General features: G+C 40.8%; 1 protein-coding gene across 5 annotated transcripts in view; it reads right to left on the reverse strand.

Annotated features, from left to right (window-relative positions):
• Positions 1–18,519, reverse strand: part of KIF13A (kinesin family member 13A) — a 220,376-nt gene that overhangs the window by 28,813 nt on the left and 173,044 nt on the right. For 3 of the 5 annotated variants that reach the window (XM_073678818.1, XM_073678816.1, XM_073678819.1), the window contains exons 17-28: positions 15,350–15,512; positions 14,985–15,125; positions 11,494–11,643; positions 8,648–8,809; positions 7,588–7,761; positions 7,236–7,387; positions 7,010–7,142; positions 6,775–6,921; positions 5,144–5,185; positions 3,085–3,184; positions 1,858–1,984; positions 541–596 (exon numbers count right to left, since the gene is read on the reverse strand). In XM_073678818.1, the coding sequence (XP_073534919.1) occupies positions 541–596; positions 1,858–1,984; positions 3,085–3,184; positions 5,144–5,185; positions 6,775–6,921; positions 7,010–7,142; positions 7,236–7,387; positions 7,588–7,761; positions 8,648–8,809; positions 11,494–11,643; positions 14,985–15,125; positions 15,350–15,512 (1,547 nt within the window). The remainder of the gene's footprint in view (positions 1–540; positions 597–1,857; positions 1,985–3,084; positions 3,185–5,143; positions 5,186–6,774; positions 6,922–7,009; positions 7,143–7,235; positions 7,388–7,587; positions 7,762–8,647; positions 8,810–11,493; positions 11,644–14,984; positions 15,126–15,349; positions 15,513–18,519) is intronic. The other 2 variants (XM_073678820.1, XM_073678817.1) reach the window with 1 other exon arrangement.

The raw sequence follows: 18,519 nt of genomic DNA on the forward strand, positions 1-18,519 counted from the left end.
CTGCTCGGTGATCAGGTTAAATCGCTCCCGTGTGCATGATTTGCGACTGTTTGACAGTTTTACTACATGGGAGGTATGTCTATTTCTTACACATTCCTCACATGTAATAAAACTGTCAAACAGTTGCAAATCATGCACACAGGAGCGATTCAACCATATCACCGAGCAGCTATAAATACTCGGTGCTCGGCCCGAGCATACTCGGACAGAACATACTCGCTCAACACTAGTAGTTACTTGTCTCACACTGGTAACTCCCCATTTCATTTACAATAAGTCCTGGAGTCAGATTCTCATGCAGATCTGTGTCCAGCCCATAGATTATAACAGCTCATTTACATATATGAAAAATGTGGATGTCTCTGGAATAAGATATCAGATCGCAGACCTACATACCCATATAGACAGCTTAGAAGAGTTGATCCTATGTACAGATTTCCTTCAATGAAGATTTTCCCATTTCCAAAAGGAATACAGACAACTATGCAACACTGAAGGTAAAAAAACTAAAGTAAGAGGCCTCAGAATACTTTATCTCACCATTAAGATCCAGGAAGAGGACTGGAATATGTGCCTCCATTCCAGCTGGTGGAGTCCTGCACAGATGACAAAAGCAATCATGCTATGTAAAAAGCATCTACTTCATGAACAAAATAAAAATGTGCAGGAAACATACAAAGTAAAAAAAGTTTTTCAGACAAAAAAAAACACGCATACAATCTGGCTGTCCCAGTAATGAGTCCCCAACCCCACCTGTTATCTTTATTTTCCCTTTTTAGCTCCCCTGCAGCCATCCTTGTGGTCCGTTATTGGGTACAACCTGAACTTTCTGCCAGCTTTCTCTCTGTGACGCTAGACTACATTTCACATTAGGCAGTGCCCCCTGACTTCTCTGCCTGACCTGTATCCTACATACAGCTCACACATTCCTGCCCTCGGTGCCCTCCCTCTCCAACTACAAAGCACCATACTGAGACTTTTATACAATCTCAAGATGGATATATTGCTGCCCACAGTTAGTTTCTACCTCCTGAACATCACCCACCATGCACTGTCTATAGACCGTGGCATCGCACAGGCTCAGTGTACTATAGAGGTACAATGAATCACATAATGTATTCATTTATTATAATTTAATGTAGCAGCCTGGAGCACCTAGCACCATTCCCACTGGCCAATGTCACTAGATTATAAGATCTCTCCTTCTCTGTAAAACCTGCACTGCCTCTATGGCTTCTGCTCTTCTTCCCTTTTGTACATCCATGGTCACTCAAAACTTGCCAAGGATCACAGGCAATGCCATCAAGACATCACTATTAAAGCATGATGTTCCAGGGGCTACTGGCTGGGTGCTGCCTCCTTCATACAGGGCTGTGCTTGACTGACCGGTCACAAATTTTTCAAAGCACAGATAGGAAATTTCTGTACTCTGTGCTTTGAATGGACTGCAACAAGAAGTAAAGAGCTGGAGGTCACATCACCACGTGTGATTGTTCAGGAACAAAGCAGAATTTTAATAGCAAGTAAATTTATGAAGTTTTTTAAATTCACACAGGCTTTACAATGTATTAATATCTGTGTGCCTGGAAAATGATTTTGATGCATTAAATCATGATACATTGTTTATATTATCATCATCATTACTATTATGACTGTACAGAAGATCAGTGGAGTGAAAAACATGAAAGACATGTCATAAAAGAAAAGGAATATGGTTAGAGAAGACTGCTTATTTTTGCTTGCATTTATTTGGAGTTGATGTATCAAACGTTGTCCCTTGTAATCTGCCAAATAAATAATTATAGCTGATAACACAAAATTGTTGGTAAAATAACAAAACTTAATTTGAAAACATACCAGTCTGCTGGGGCCCCAGGAATGCCACTTCCTGGCGCTGGTACTAGAACTGCATTCCTCTCTTCTGTTAGTCCAACCCACTGCTCGACCAGCCGTGCTTCCCTCTCATTTTCATCCTCGGTCTTTTCTGCAAGAAACACATTTATTTATGCATAGGAGGACCATTTGCAACACTGTTCTTTTTAAAAAGGGAACATCAGCCAGCATAAGGGAACATTTAGACGTCCGTGCAAATCTGTCCAAGATCGGACCGCAATGCAAGGACTGGCCTTGCTTGGGTCTCCCGCCCAGAGCGTGACCGCTTCATAGAAATATAAGAAGCTGTCACGCTCAGGTCGGGAGTCGCATGGCCAGCTCATGCATTGCGGTCCGATCTTGAAAAGATCTGCACGGATGGCTGAATGCACTCTAAAAATGATCCACCTTTCATGTCCCAAACCCACTTGGCTTGTCAAAAATTAACAATCTTTGACAAAACATGCTGAACAAAAAATTATCAAATCAATGGTGCTTTGCTTAAAATATACAAAATTCTATTACAGAGTTGTTTAGGATATTTGTTTTATTAAGTTCCTGAGCCTCTCTGATCCTGACATATTTCTCCCTCTTCCTTCTATGTAAATCTAGTCTTGTTATCCAAGGGGGTGTGATCATGAAGATGCCTAAAGAGAAGAGTTTATGGCTACCTCTCCCCCTTGTCTAACAAGAATACATTTACATACAGAGAAAAGTGAACCATATCTCACAAACGGAAAAAAAGCAGGACCACAAAACATGCAATATTCAGAGGAATAGAAGCATTTAGACCAGATAAAACAATTAAATAGTAATGACAAGTAACAGATCCTCTCTTTAATGTCCTCATCAATGTGATTTTCAAAATATTATCTCTAATCTAGCAAAAGATCAGAAGTTCAGTTACGTCCAGATCCAAATTAGACATTATTCTTAATGTTTACTAAAGGTGGCCATACACTTTTGACCAAGCCCAAATATTTTATTTTTTACAGGGACTAGCAAATCATTTGGCCTATGTCAGGTTGAGAAAAAGGCAGGAACCTGCCTGTGTGACTAGTGTACCGCGCGGCTCGGTCCCCAGCGGCTCTTCATTCAGCCAGTGCCCGATACATGCTGACCGTGGATAAGGCAGCATGTATCAGTTGTCAGGTTCACTTTAATTAGTTAACATCCAACATATATAAAAACAAAAAGTATAAAGATGTAAACCTTGTTTGTTGATGATTTTCTGAATATGCTCGTCCAGGTACTCTTTGCGTTTTATCAGTGCATCCGACCACCTCTCCCGGACACAATTCAAATCCTCCTCCTGTTTCAGAAATACAAAATATGTATATAGAAGTACAACACTGACTTTCAAGCTTTCCATTTAACCTTCTGTCAAGTGAATTAGGTGAAAAGTGACACCATTAAACTGTTTTATGTTGCTTCTTTAAAAAAAAACTATATATATAAAAAAATAGGAAAAGATAACTAAAGAAAAAAAGTTTAAAAAGAAATTGACTTCTAAAGTTATCAACTTGTATAATTATTGGTATATAATTTGACACATTAATGGCACATCAGATGTGATTGATAATAAAATCCATGTAGTAATGCAACATAAAACCTGTTTAATGGCCAAAGCCTGGAGTGATGTATAGCCGGCTATTTCCTTTAGGTATCCAAGGAAATCAAATTAATACAATTCCACCATTAGTTCTGCGCAGCAATGCTTGCGAAAGATTATCAGCAGGTCCATGTGTGAATTCCTGTTTCCATGCATATTAACCCAATCATGCATCATGCCTTGTGCTCACTGGTGTCTGGTGGGAATGTAGTAAGCCATATGTTAGTGCATTAGTGAACGAGCGTATTATTATTAGTCATGTTGTACATTACTAAAAGAACTTCTTATCAATACAGGAGATTTCCAGAACTATGACAGATGTGTGAGTAACTTAATACTTTTTGGATCCAACTTTCCACAATTTGGAAATTTCGAACTATCGGAAATTCCAAGGTAGAATCGCCTAATATTCTGAAATCAAGCGAGGCCTATAGCTCATGATTCTGATTAAAGAGATAACCAGGTGATACACTCCTGGTGATGGATACAGTACACTGACAGTCTCAAAACTATTTTAGACTTCATTTTAATTTTCATTAGGTTCTACTATTGAAAGAAAAAGGTTAAAGGGGTTGTCCAGTGAAAAGAAATCCTCATGTATCCACTGGATAGGTGATACCTTATAGATATGTGGCTGTCTGACTACTAGAACCCCACCTGTCGCCTTTTATCCCTGTTAGAATTTATTGCCAGTGCACATGTGCTCAACCCTTCCGGCAGTCTCCGGGAGGGAGTCATGGTCAAGCATGCGCACTGCCGCTCCATTCTAATTGGGATTAAAGTGCCCTCTTCTGATGATCAATGGGGGTCCCAAAGACCCCCCACAATCTATTAGTTATCACCTATCCTCCACTGGACTGAAGCTAGCCATACATTTTCAGTAGATGTCAGGTAATCAGCTATTCCGAACAAACTCCAATTACACATGCATGCTCAATTTAGCAAAGTGTCCATGTTTTAAATGAAGAGAGGGAAATAAACCGATGCTAGACTCCTTTGCAAGCAGCTTAAATCCCTTGAGAATAAAGCTAAACTGAACTTCAAGTGTAAAGAAAAGTCAAATACACAGCTGTTGTCTGATCGAGCGTTTGGCCAACATCTCTCCATGGTGTATGGGCACTAAGAATCTTCTATCAGGGAACAGCACAGTTTGGACAAGTTCTATTCTGTTTGATCCATAACTTTGCTTGAGGATAATAAACTAGCAGCCACTTATTTCACATGCTATAAAAAATACATGCCTTTTCTTATGTGTGGGGGCGACCTCGTGTATGCTCCTATAGGTTCCTTAAGAAGTGCAATACAGCACCAATGACAGAACCACTCTTGGCGGTCAGTAAATATGATGTTCATATATTATTATGGTCATGTTTTCGTATGCACTGCCACCTCTACAGAAAGCCTACTATGTGTCAGTATGTTAGATAGCGTTATACATGATATCAAGTCGGTAAGCATTTTACGTGATGGTTCAGTGATGGCAATAAGGAGCGATTTGTTTGAAGCTTCCCTGTCCCAGCTTAATAAGCCGTCCCCACCCTCTTCCCAAATTATCCTGCCCCACGCTCCACCAGATTTCCTCCCCCTCTTTCCATCTTGTAGCGCAGAGCAGAACTGTGTCCCATGCTTCAGGATCGGAAGCAGCCTCTTTAATAATACCTGGTAACTATCCATATCATCACCACCAACATCATCATCTTTCTGGTAGGAGAGAATACATGATGTAAACAGGACATGCATGGCTTTCATGACATAGTAACAAAGTACTAGGAGCAGTAAGTACCAGAACACAAGGTTACATACACATCGCAAAACTATGCAGAAAGAGGGAAAATGCATTTACAGCACAGCCTGTCTAACCAATGCAAATTCAACCATTACAGATGAACAAAGATCATTTGCTAATAAAATGGATGAAAAAGGTGAAAAAAAAATCACATTTATCTGGTTTTGCATGCAAAATGTAAGCAGTTCATATTCTACTTTGCATTAAAGTTTAAATGTTCCTTTGACAGAACTTACATTTACTAATCCTAAGTCCCGATGTTGGCAAAGTATAGGTAGATGATTCCACCTTTGCCAATCCATCCTACTGACCCAAGAAATAAGCTATGTAAGGCAGCAGTACATTTCTACTTTCCTGTCCATTATACATTGACTTGAACCCCATTATGTTTGGTCAGTGTTATGCATTTGTTGGTTTGTCCCTCCCTATGTACACGGAGACTTCCTTGGGCTATGACATAAGAAATGGTATTCAGTTGCTGTTCCACAATCCATTTTTTTTCTATTCTTATTAGGGCTTATGATGATCATGCTGTCCGAGCTACAGTCCGGGGTGACCGTACCTATACAGTAGTTTCATTGCATTTTAGAGAGGGCGTGTGCCACTGCATACACTTGCCATCTTCCCCTTTAAAAGTATTTAAGCCAGGCTGACGAAAGAAAAGAAGACAAAGTCCCAGAGGAATCCACTCCCTGCTCCAGCGCTGCTGACCCGACAGTCTCTACTGGACCTGAAGTGATGAGGTCATGACCACCAGTGAGTGACCTGAACTGATGGTTGGAAACTCATCACTTCCGGTCCAGTGGAGACTGTTGGGTCAGCAGCGCTATAGTGGGAAGTGGATACCACGAATGACGATGTCTTTTTTTTCCTTTCTTCACACTGGCTTCCCCCTATGAAGCATACAAATATACTAGAGAACCCTTTTACCATGCAAATAGGATGCTGATAATTATGGGATTCTAATAAAAAGTCGTCACCAGCGGGGATCCCTCAGTAGTACTGCTTAGGAATAGTCAACCTAAGGCAATGTCATATATGTGTCCTCCTTCATACACATAGCAAGGTGGACTCAGAATGAGAAAGTAGAGGTGGAATGACAGATGCGACTATTACAAGCTTAGGGAAGAATTTTTTTTTTTTTTAATATGCCTTCAATAAAATAAAAATAAAATCACTTTCTTTATGGGATAACCCATTTAGGAATTTTCTCTAGGTCCACAAAAATCAGTAAAACTGGCAGCCAGCCAGTGTTCTGCATTGTAATACATCCCCTGGACTCCTAAGGTCTGACGTACAGTACAGAGGACCCCTAGAGGATTCATTAGCGTACAGACCACAGGTTGTTTACGGATTTACTGGAAGAAATTAAAAGGGAGTTTGCACATTATAGCAATTCAGGGACAGCTTTCATGGTGACAGATTCCCTTTAAAGAACATCTTAAATATCTTCAGTTTTTTAAAAACTTCTGAAAGTCTGACAGGTCATTTACTGACTAGTTACCTGGTAACTATCCAATCCTCTCTGTAGCTTAGTGGATCGGGCAGTGATGCAGCCAACTGAAACGGAGAGGATGGCTTCAACCATTAGAGGTAAAGTACCAGAATTCTGCACAGGTTTCACAGTCACCTGGACTCTCCGAGAATGACCCTGAGATAAGAAATAATAGCAAGTGTATATACATACCAAAACAATAATGGCATTGTAATAGAATGAGGCAAAACCGAGGCAAGCCCACCTGTCTGAGCTGGAATACTCCACCAGTGTTCACATCCTTGGCCTGGTGCAGCTCCACCGACACGTATTCACCATTCTCATTTAGCTCATATATAGATATCCACATCTCTATTCTTCGAGTCACCTCATTCCATCTGGATAAAAATGATAAAAAAAAAAAATGTTTTCCAGAAAAGACAAAAAAACATGATGAAAGCTATGTGGTACCATACTTCTTATATACAAACCTGTCCCGTAGTGTTCTAGATTTTGCATGAAGAGAATCAATCTCCCACAAAGATCTTCCATTTCCAGCGCATCTGTGACCCCAAACTTCAATGGCAAGTGCACCCTCAGAAATGAACTCCAAAAACTCTTCTGTTATATTGACCAAATAATCCTGGAGAAAAAATACATATATCAAGGCAAATTTATCATATAAGGTGTGGGCAATCAAAAAGTCAAATAAAAAAAGTGTTTTAAGTTTTACATCTTATGCTAGTGCAGGGGGATACCCGGAGCCGGATCGCTGGGGGTTGTAGTCTCAGTGTGGCGGTGACTGGGGTGCCACACTAGTAAAGCACAAAAATCGATAATTACCTTTGAATGTGCAAATTTAACTGTAAACTGAGCTTCTTTATTTCTTGGTGAAGGCATATCTGGATTGACCATTGGGGGCGCTACTGTGGGTTCAGGCTGGTCCCAGAAGGTGTATTGACAGAATACAAAGTTTGACAGGTTCAGTGGAAGGCCAGTAGCTTCTTTTATTTTAACCTAGCACAAAGGTAAAAAAGTCAATGCCAAATGTAGAAAGGTTGCCTTATGCATTACATAATGTCAGCTGAACTCTCGAATCTCGGCAGCACTGGCAGACATACAAACAAGAATAGGGGAGGGTTCTGCCTACTGATTACGCTGCAGTCTAGAGAAACAGCTCCTGAGACCTGTGTCTCAACTAACAGTAAAGCTGTATCATAAGCACACATACCTCCATGACTCAAGGAGAAGGGCTTTGACATATAGTTGACATAATAATAATAATAATAATAACAATAATATCAGAAGAAATACATTTATTTTTGGATGACTGAGCACAAAGGAATTTGTTTTCCAACCTTTTCAGTCTGTCAGCGGAGGAGAAGATTTATTTCTTCTGAGGTCACTGCCCTTCTCCTCAGCTCATGGAGGTATGTGTTCTTACAATACAGCTCCTTTGTCAGTTGAGACTCAGGTTTCAGGAGCAATGTTTCTTCAGACTGCAGCCCATGGTGACGTGACTGTTTGACTTATATACAGTAGCAATTTATTACATTCTTGGACAACCCCTTTTAAGTTGTCTAAGAGTGGTTTACTAATCTCTCCCAATTCAGAACAAATTAACTCTCAGTCAAGCCTGCATGTGTATGAAAGGTCAGGAAGGATAGTTGTAGACCAAAGTCACATTTTTGGCCAGTTCTTTTTAATTCACAAACACAAACCTAACAAATTCTCATAACCAAAAAAGCCTGAAGTTACTTAGAGTAGTTTGAATAGTGTCTCTACATAAAAGTATTCATAAATGTAACTGTAAATACTAGACCAAAACACATCCCACCTTCTACATCCTTAAACTGTCCCTTTCTTTTGTGAACAATCAATTCATCCCTCATAACATACTCACTCGACATGTCAGCCTTTTTGGCCGGTAGATTATTTCTCCACTGTTATCTATGATTTCAAAACTACCGCTCTCACTAGAATTCTCAGAAGAGTCGTCACCAACTAAACACTCAGGAACAACACCAGTAACCCGCATCACCTCAATATGAAGTCGTCCTGCGACCTATACACAGACAGAAGAAAAATCTAGACAGTTCATGGTTATTCTTAATTTAAATATATCTTCAATTTTAAAGTTTTGAAAAATACATGGCAGCATAGTACACTTTATTCTGTACACAGCATTTCCAATACTCCAGTTTGTGAGATGATATTTTCATGGAGAAACACACAAACAGATATAAGCCCGGCTTACCTAGACTCAAGCACAGTATATCTATCCTATTTCACCAGCTTATAAATGAAAAACATAAAAAAGCAAACTAAGAGTGTGTTACGCTCACGCCCGGACTGACTGGCGTGAGCGTGGTTAGTGGTCCCACTGGGCCACGAACCGATGAGTGCCTGGAGGGGCGTGACTAGGGGAATCGCCAGATCTGACCACGAACACACGGCAGCTTAATCGACTCCGTGGTCTGAGGAGGGACATGGGAGGTGGCCCAGGTGCTACTCCAGGTCAGACCCGGTCACAGCTGTTGACCCACACTGGGGAATGCAGGAACGGGCAGGCACGGCAGGGATGCAGACAGGCGGGTACTGGCCGGCACGGCTGGTATGCAGACAGGCGGGTACTGGCCGGCACGGCTGGTATGCAGACAGGCGGGTACTGGCAGGCACGGCTGGTATGCAAACAGGCGGGTACTGGCAGGCACGGCTGGTATGCAAACAGGCGGGTACTGGCAGGCACGGATGGTATGCAGACAGGCAGATACTGTGAGGTAGGAACGCAGGCTGGATAGGGACCAGTACAGACTGGGATACAGGAACAGAGCCGCAGGTGCGGTGGACAAGCAGAGCAGAACCGCAGGCGCGGAGTACAAGCGGAGCAGAGCAGAGCAGAGCGAAACCACAGGTGCGGCAGACAAGCAGAGCAGAGTGAAACCGCAGGTGCGGCGGACAAGCAGAGCAGAGCAAAACCGCAGGTGCGGTGAACAAGCAGAGCAGAGCGAAACCGCAGGTGAGGTGAAAAAGCAGAGCAGAGCGAAACCGCAGGTGCGGTGAAAAAGCAGAGCAGAGCGAAACCGCAGGTGCGGAGGACAAGTGAGGCAGAACAGAGCAGAGCAAAACCGCAGAGCAGAAAGTGCAGGCAGACAGGACAGGGCTGTGTTCACATGGAACAAACTGGGAAACACAGGAAGATAGTTAGAACACAGGAGGTAGATACGGAGACAGGGAAATGGGACAAGCAGAACCAGATACACACAAGGTACTTAAAATGAAGTAGCGAGTGGACACAAAACTCACAAACAGAAGTACAGAGACAACGAGTTGGAGTTAGGTGCAGGTTCAGACACTGCAGGAAAAGGGAAGGTACGGACATAGAGACAAACAGGTAACGGGCTAGGACAAAGTTCAGACAGGAACTGAATCCAGAACAAGATACAGGAACAAGCCTGGGAACTCAGCTCCCAGGGAGGCGGAAACAGACTAGAAGTCACAGATACAGGTAACAGGCCTGGGTATACAGCCCCCAGGGTGGCGGAAACAGACAAGATACAGGACAGGACCTGGCAACTAAGTTACACAGAACACACTGAAAGAAAGTGTTGCTCAGGCACCTTCTACTGGGTGGAGGGGGTTTAAGTATCCAGTGACTCACAGCAATAGGCTGGGGACGCATTAGGAGTGCGCACACTGTAAATTTAAGAATCAGGTTGTAACCGCGCCGCCGCCCTAAGCAATCAGACAAGAGACATGCACACAGCAAGTACTGGAGCAAAGTGTGCAGCCTGGACTGATAGGTAAGTTGGCGGTCTTGAATGGTGGGAGATGGTAAGCCATGCCAGCACGCCGCCAGGTATGTTACAGAGTGATGTTCCGAGGACTCTTTATTTCAAAAACACGGCTTTATTAAACTTAGAAATATAATGATTTAAAATAGCATCTAAAATTCTTAAACTGTCCTTGACAGACAGGTAAAGTTCAACACCCTTAAAGAGCAACTCAAGTTTCGCCTTAATGAACTTCTTCCAGTGCATCAAGATAAAGAACGCAAAATTAGAGTTGGGCTGGTGTGAGTTGAACCCTCTGACATTTTGAGGATTTTATATCCTTTTTTCAAGAGCATTGTTTCTGAATATAATAAAGCCATGTGCTTCATATATTGAAAAGTTATTCACTATTAAAAGTTGCTTTTTTTAGCTCTTCTTCCCCTGTTACTCATTTAGGATCTGCCAGAGTAGAAGAAATAGTGCATCTTCCTAGGGAAGCTAGACTTGTATTGTATTGCATGCGGTTCCTCAAGAGAATAACCTCTCACAAACTGGAGTACTGGAAAGACTGGGTATAGAGCTTACGGTCCTGTACTGTCCTGTGCTATATGTTTTTAATGACTTTTGATATCTTGAGGGTTTGATCAGCCGATAATGCACAGGTAGCATTTGAGACAGTATGCACTTGACAACAGAACATCTCAAGTGATTTTTTTTACATACATATACATCCTTAATATAACAGCTATATAGAGAATGTAAAGGACCTTATGAACAGATTCAGTATCATGGATTACTCCTTAGGTTCAAGGCCAGAAGTCAATATAATAGTGCATAACATATTGTGAATAAGGAGGAAAAATAAGTAAACTACATAAAAATTGATTCTCAAATTATATTCTATGTTTTAAAACTGGTGCAACAAAGTGTTCTTTAAGACTGTGCAGTTAGAAAAACAATACATTAAGACTCTTACCTCCCCTTGCTGGCTAATGATAGGCACTGCATACTGAAGTCTAACATCATAAAAGAGACATTCTAGAAATATATTTGCCACACCAATGAGGTTGTGATTTTCTTGTGCTTCATAAAAAGGGTCTCCTTTCTTATAAATAACAATTTTATTCTGCAACAAATCAGAAGATAAAAATGTACATAATAAAATGTGTATATTGTTATTGCAGAAAGAGCTCTCAGAACACTAAGACCATAGAGCTTTAATAATGAATTATTTTCTATATTAAGTCATTATTAAAATTCTTATGTAAAGTGCCATCATCTCCCAGGGTGTTTAGCAATACTCAACATAAGTATAGGCTTCCAGAATACATAGTGATTGTGCTCAGAAAAGCAGCCACTGGTAATTGGGTTAACATAGGTAAATTGCTTTTAAAGAAATGTTCCAATAAGTTAAATATGAATTTTAAACACGGGAAACATACAAATCTGTAAATATTATAAAAAATAAATATAGTATACTGACTAAAGGGTGTGTCTATGAAAAAAAAATCCCCATCAGCTTGTATCTGCAAGAAATTACAAAATAACTGATACTCACCTACCAGCACCCACCTAGAATACAGCACAGCCACTCCGCGGTCTGCATCAGCACATCTGCATCATTCTACCATCTGCACGGACCCTAGTGGTAGTAGTGACAGTGACTGTAGCCATCAGGTGACTTGCAGATGTTTTTATGATGAAGCACTGTTCAAAGTCACCTGATTGCTGCAGCCAATCACAGACCGCAGTGGTCTTGTAACTGGTGGCATGGTGACATCTCCACTTACTGTGCCAGTGCACACAACCAAGTGGCTTGAACTGCATCCGGGTGAATGGAAGTAGACGAGTATCAATTAATTGAATAATTTTTCAGATTAAAGCACACGGGGAACTTTTCTATTTGCCCAAATAATAATAATATAATAATCTTTATTTTTATATAGTGCTAACATATTCCTATTTCCCTGTCAGTATGTCTTTGGAGTGTCTATGTCTTCCAAAGAACCCCTTTAATAGTCAAAATCTAAATATTTAAGAGGGAGATAAATTGATATTGCTGTCCCTGCTGTATCCCATGTAAAGTATGTGCCTGACCAAGTAGAGGTGATTTACCTGCTGGTCTGCACGTGCTGCTTATATTGAACCCACCCATAGAAAGAGGGAGGGAGGATAGGGGGCTTCTCCATACTTCTGCTATTACTCCTCTCTGCCTTTTCCTTTCACCTATGCATGTTCATTATAAGCAGCACGTGCCGACCATCAGCTAGATCACATCTACACGGTCAGGCACACGGCTTACACAGGACACAGCAGGGACAGCATTATCAGTTTATCTCTGCACAGCAACATTATTTTAAATCACATTTATTTGTGAAAATACTTAATCTCCCATAATTATCATTTGATTAAATAGGAATTTTGATCGTGGGACAACCTCTCTAAGGGCTTGTTCACAAGCTGCATTTTGCAGTGGTTTATTTTTGCCAGATTTTTCAAGGGTAAAGCTCATGCACTTGTTGCTTATTTTTTACTTGCAGAATTTTACCATCAAAGCTTTTTTTCTAACCTGCAGCATGTCAATTCTTTCAGCATTTTTGAACCATTCAAATGAATGGAAAAAAAGACTAATATAAAAATGCCTAATAAATGTGCATATTTTATGCAGCATTTTTCCCAGCAACACTCGAGTATTTTTCTGCACCAAAAACAGAACATGGAAACAAAAAATGCAAATAAAATTGCATAAAAAACACATGTAATTATCTCTTGTTTGTGGATTATATTTTGGTTATTGGTCGATCTGTTTAAGATCTGTACATATTAAAACTAATACAATTTTGAATTTGAAAAAAAAAAATACACAAGTAAAACGAGTCAAAATCATGGGCGTTTCACACAGCGCTTTTCCTGTGCACATGTTCAATGTTTGCAGCAGATAAACAGATATTTCTGTGTTGGCATAAAATACAAGCGTTTTTTAAGTGGGGTTTTCCTAATAATTTGAATGAGTGAAAAACTGAAAAAAAAAAATAGAACAAGCATGTGAATGAGATTTCAGGTTTCACTCCATAGCTGAAACTACCTCCACTTGCTATTTGAACCTTTAACTAAAGATTCATGTCTTAAAATTCTACATGAGTCACAATTCTCAGGTAGCATCAGACTTATTTTACCTGTAGTCTAAGGGGTATAATTTTTTGTTGCAAACTAGTGTAAAGAGACGCAAACTAGTGTAAAGAGACTTAAAGGCCATGTAATGCTCCTCTGGGAAATTTAATATGCAAATATCCTCTGGCCACATGACTTTGGATTAGGATGCTTCCACACTGCGCTTAGGCACTTGTTCAGTGGCCCCGTCGGGATTCGGACTTATGCGCCGACGCGGCCACAGACTACAATGGTGCAAACAGAGTGAATGTACGCTCTGCCATGCATAATTTTTGGGTGTAAACACCTACTGAAGACAGACACCCAGATGCAGTCTACTACGTTGGAGTGTAAGCCTCCAGTAGGAGTACACGCCCAAAAATGATGCACGACAGAGCGCACGTTAGCTCTGTCGGCACCATTCAGTGCATACGTAGAATCCTGTTTTGTGAGTGGTTCGGACATAAGCCCAGAGGAGGCCATTGAATGGGTGTCTAAACACAATGTGAAAGCACCCTAAGAAGCCAAACCAGACACTCCATTTGCAGTTTCATGGTGTTTGCCTTTCATTAGTGCATTCCAAGAGTCATGTAGCAAGGCTCATTAAAGAGAATACTGACTGTTAGAATTGTTACCCCCGATAGGAGGCACTAAAGTTCTAGTCCTCTTCCTTTCTGAGAAAGATATTTGCATATTTAATTTCCCAGAGGAGCATTGCATGGCTCATACGTCTCCTTATACCAGTTTCGCACTCTCCACAATAAGAAACATTCTCCCTTAGAACAACTGTCAGAGGCCTCTTGCTTTGCACTGAAAAGGGGCAAACACCCTGAAACATGTTTGCAAATGGAGTGTCTGGTTGGGCTTGTTAGCCTAAATCAGGTGACTAGGCTCATTAAAGGGTCAATATTACCTTTTACAGTCGCTAACCCCAATAGGTGGCATTAGAATTCACAGTCATTATGATATCACCCGCATATAGATCAAAGAAAGTCTCAAAAAATGCAGCCATAGAAAAGAGCAAAACTAAAGAGCATAATAGATATGATGCCAAATGATTGATAGTTCTGAGAAATTTAGGGGTACGCGGTAATAATTAGTGATGCACTAACACATTCATGTGATGATACTGTTGAGAAAATAGTCTTTTTAAAAAAAAAAGAAAAAAAAAAGGGGGCGGGCCTTTTTAAAATTTTAATTATAATATTTTAGATCTGTGCAGTGCTATGGAAATGACGGCAGGTGGACAGCACTAGCACTGTCAACTTCTCGAGATTAGTAGCACTCAAGTAGAAGTAACGCAAAAAAAATAATCACCTCCGCTGGCTTCTCTTTCCATTCTTGATAAGAATCCCTCATATCGATGAGTTTATTCTCCAACTTCTCAATAGACCAGACTTGAGTGCCTTTACATTTTCGTCTCACTTGGATGGCGGGCTCACTCACTATTGCCCCTCTCTGAGAAAAAAAAGGGGATGCAAAAAATAGCAAAGTGAGTATGTAAATTATGGGTACACATCTCTTATGTTTATTAACCAAAGGAAGGCTGCGCCATTCATACATGCGATATCTGGGGTTTACAACACACATCCGATCGTTTGGAAAGCAGCAGCAACTTGCATATAATAAAAAGGATAAAATACAATATACTGGGAAATAGTGTGGAATGGTACGTTACTAACCTTACGGTTGGCACTGAGGTTAACGGCTGGAATCTGAAGAGTGACCTGATAGTCTGTGCATTTACTCATCTCTTCTGCCAAAAAATTGGCTTCCCTCACCAAGGTGTTAGCCTTGACTATCTGCTCCCTGAGCTTGGACAGACTCCGCCTGAACAGCTCGTCCCTGCAGGGAAGACAACATTGAAACATCATTCTCCAATAGGCATTTACTTTCTTTATAGGTTCACCCTACCTTTTTATCACTCTCAGAGGCCTTCTACCTTAACCTGGAAGAAGGCATGCAACAAGGAAAACAACAAGATTTTGTATTGTTTTTTTTAAAAAAAAACCTGGCTATTAAGAGTGTCAATTTTGACTTTAAATGCCATATCAACTATTATATATTTGAGGCAACCCAGTGGCTCAATATCTGCAGGGAGGTTGTATGTTTTCCCCGTTTTTGTGGATTTCCTCCGCGTTCTCCAGTTTCCTACCAAATTCCAAAGACATATTGATAGGGCTTGTGAGCCCCAATGGGGACAGCAATGATGATATCTGTAAAGTGCTGTGGAAATTAATGGTGTTATATAAGTAAAATGAATAAATAATAAATATAAGCCAAATGAAATCATTCATCCCCTCTTCATCATGTTACATTGGGTAACAGCACTCAATCATAATGATTTCATTATTAGGACACAGTTTAGGAAAAATTAAAGTAATTTAAATTAAATGAATGTCATGGTGGATACACTTCATGGAAACCAGATACAATGTCTTATGCACAGTGTAAGACCACAGAGACCGTCTCTTAGATAATATATGGATCCCTGTGAACTGCGCTGCCATCAGGCCATGCATTAGCCCTAACATAGCATGACAGTTTTGATGGGAGTGTTCCTTTAAGCAAAAAATAATTAAATGCAAATGCTATTTTCTGTACTACCACAACAAAACTAAATCATGGCTGGAACAGTCATATTTACAGAACTGAAGATGAAATTTGTTTAGTCAAGATGTTTTCAGCAACTGTATAAACAGATCTCAATCTGGAAAATCCATCTGCTTAGAAGTCATTTTCCTTGCAAAACCAACATAAGACCACTCCAAAAAAACACCAAGACAGTTACTGTAAAGCACCAATCAAGACATGGATAAATAAAAAAACTAACAGACTAGATATTTAATTCAGTTACTAAAATGGAAGGCTTTGGCACAACAGTAGATGTGCCAATCAAGGCAACTTCAAAGACAGTGACCATGCAAAGTGTGGAGGCTAGCTAGAAGTTACTGCCTTCAACGGCTAAGATGGGCGAGAACACAGCCAAGCTTATAAACCAATAGCTGGTGTGTAAAAGAGCGGCAGAGAAAAAAAATACAGGTGAAAAGAGATTGTGCAACATCTCAATAACAGTGTTCAAGAAGACATCTCAGAGAAACTAAAATCAAGAAAAGCTTCTATGCTCACTTGTTAGTGGAAGAAAAAAAGAAAAACACTTTTACAGTAAGTCATGTCTTTAAATTACTCATTGAACACGTACTAAAAATGATCCACCAAATGAAGCTGGTGGCAGAATCAAGCAATGGGGATTCTGAATGCAGCTAATTACAGGGAAATCCTAGGGGGAAACCTGCTGCAGTCAGGAAAAGAATGCAGGATGAGAAAAGATTAGGGTTGAGCGAGTATGTTCTATTAACCCTTTCGGCGAGTATGCTCGGGCCGAGTGCCGAGTATTTACAGCTGCTCGGTGATATGGTTGAATCGCTCCCGTGTGCATGATTTGCAACTGTTTGACAGTTTTATTACATGGGAGGAATGTCTATTTCTTTGACAGCTTTAATACATGTGAGGAATGTGTAAGAAATAGACATTCCTCCCATGTATTAAAGCTGTCAAACAGTCGCAAATCATGCACACGGGAGCAATTTAACCTTATCACGGAGCAGCTGTAAATACTCGGAGCTCGCCCGAGCATACTCGGCGAAAGGGTTAACAAAACATACTCGCTCAACACTAGAGAAGATATATTATCCAGCCGGATGACAACAGAGTCACTGCTACAAAAGAACCCCTTATAGAGGCCCTTTCACCCGGTAAACCATGTTAAACTGGCTAGAACATGGAATAGTGGCTGCAGAGTTGTGTAGAAAGTAGTTTTTATTTTTTAATTTTTCCTCTCCGCTACGAAGACGAGAAATTAAAAAATAAAAACTATTTTATACTTGGCTCGGCAACCCCTATTCGATGATGAGGCCAGTTTAACTGGTGAAAGGTCATCTTTTAAAAAAAACTACATTCCCTGATAACTATTTCTGTTTAATATTCCTTTGATGTAATCAGCAGTATGTGCACATACATAACTGTCATTTTCTATGGCAATATTCCTATGTGCGATCGGTGCTCCATTCTGGGTGATAGCACTAATAGGGCAGCACATTCTTACCATCAAATCAGAAGCATTGACAGGATCCCAGTAAACTTCAATATAAGTCAATGGGGTCTCTCAGGTATCCCCCTAGTCATTTCTCTTATATCTTCAACATCATACAGTGCGGCCGCGGACCTACCCTATTCGATTTTTTCTGACTACATTCATTGTCCACATTTCTGACTAAGGGTATGTGCACACGATGCAGAAATGAAGCAGAAAATTTCTGCATCATTTCTGCATCTCCCTGGCAGAAAAAACGCATGCAGATTGTACATGCGTTATTCCTGCGGATTACATGCGGATTCACATGCGTTTCCACATGCGTTTCCGCATGTGGATTGACAAGCGCTTTCCAGGCGATTTTAGCATCACCTGGAAAGCGCTTGACAACTAGGTCACACTATATAAATCCATGCAAACAGCATGGATTTATATAGTGTGACCCGAGAGAGTGTATATACTTACCTCCGATGGCCCGCGCTGTCCTGCTCACTCCGTTCTCCCGGCAACTTTGAATTGAAAGACCTGCCGACGTCAGCGTCACATGACCCGTCACATGACTCTGACATCAGCGCAGGTCCTACAACTCACTGCAAGTGCCGGGAACCAAGCAGGAGTGCAGCGCGGGCCGACAGAAGGTAAGTATACATTTATTTTTTATTTTATTCTTGTTTTACAGCTTTTTTAATGGTACCTGGGTGTGGATGAGACTCTCCTCTCCTCTACACCCGGGTACCATCCGCACATTAGAACGCGCCA

The sequence above is a fragment of the Phyllobates terribilis genome, unplaced genomic scaffold, assembly GCF_046119375.1.
Source record: "Phyllobates terribilis strain yellow unplaced genomic scaffold, ASM4611937v1 Scaffold_4__5_contigs__length_816908805, whole genome shotgun sequence".
Taxonomy (NCBI): Eukaryota; Metazoa; Chordata; class Amphibia; order Anura; family Dendrobatidae; genus Phyllobates; species Phyllobates terribilis.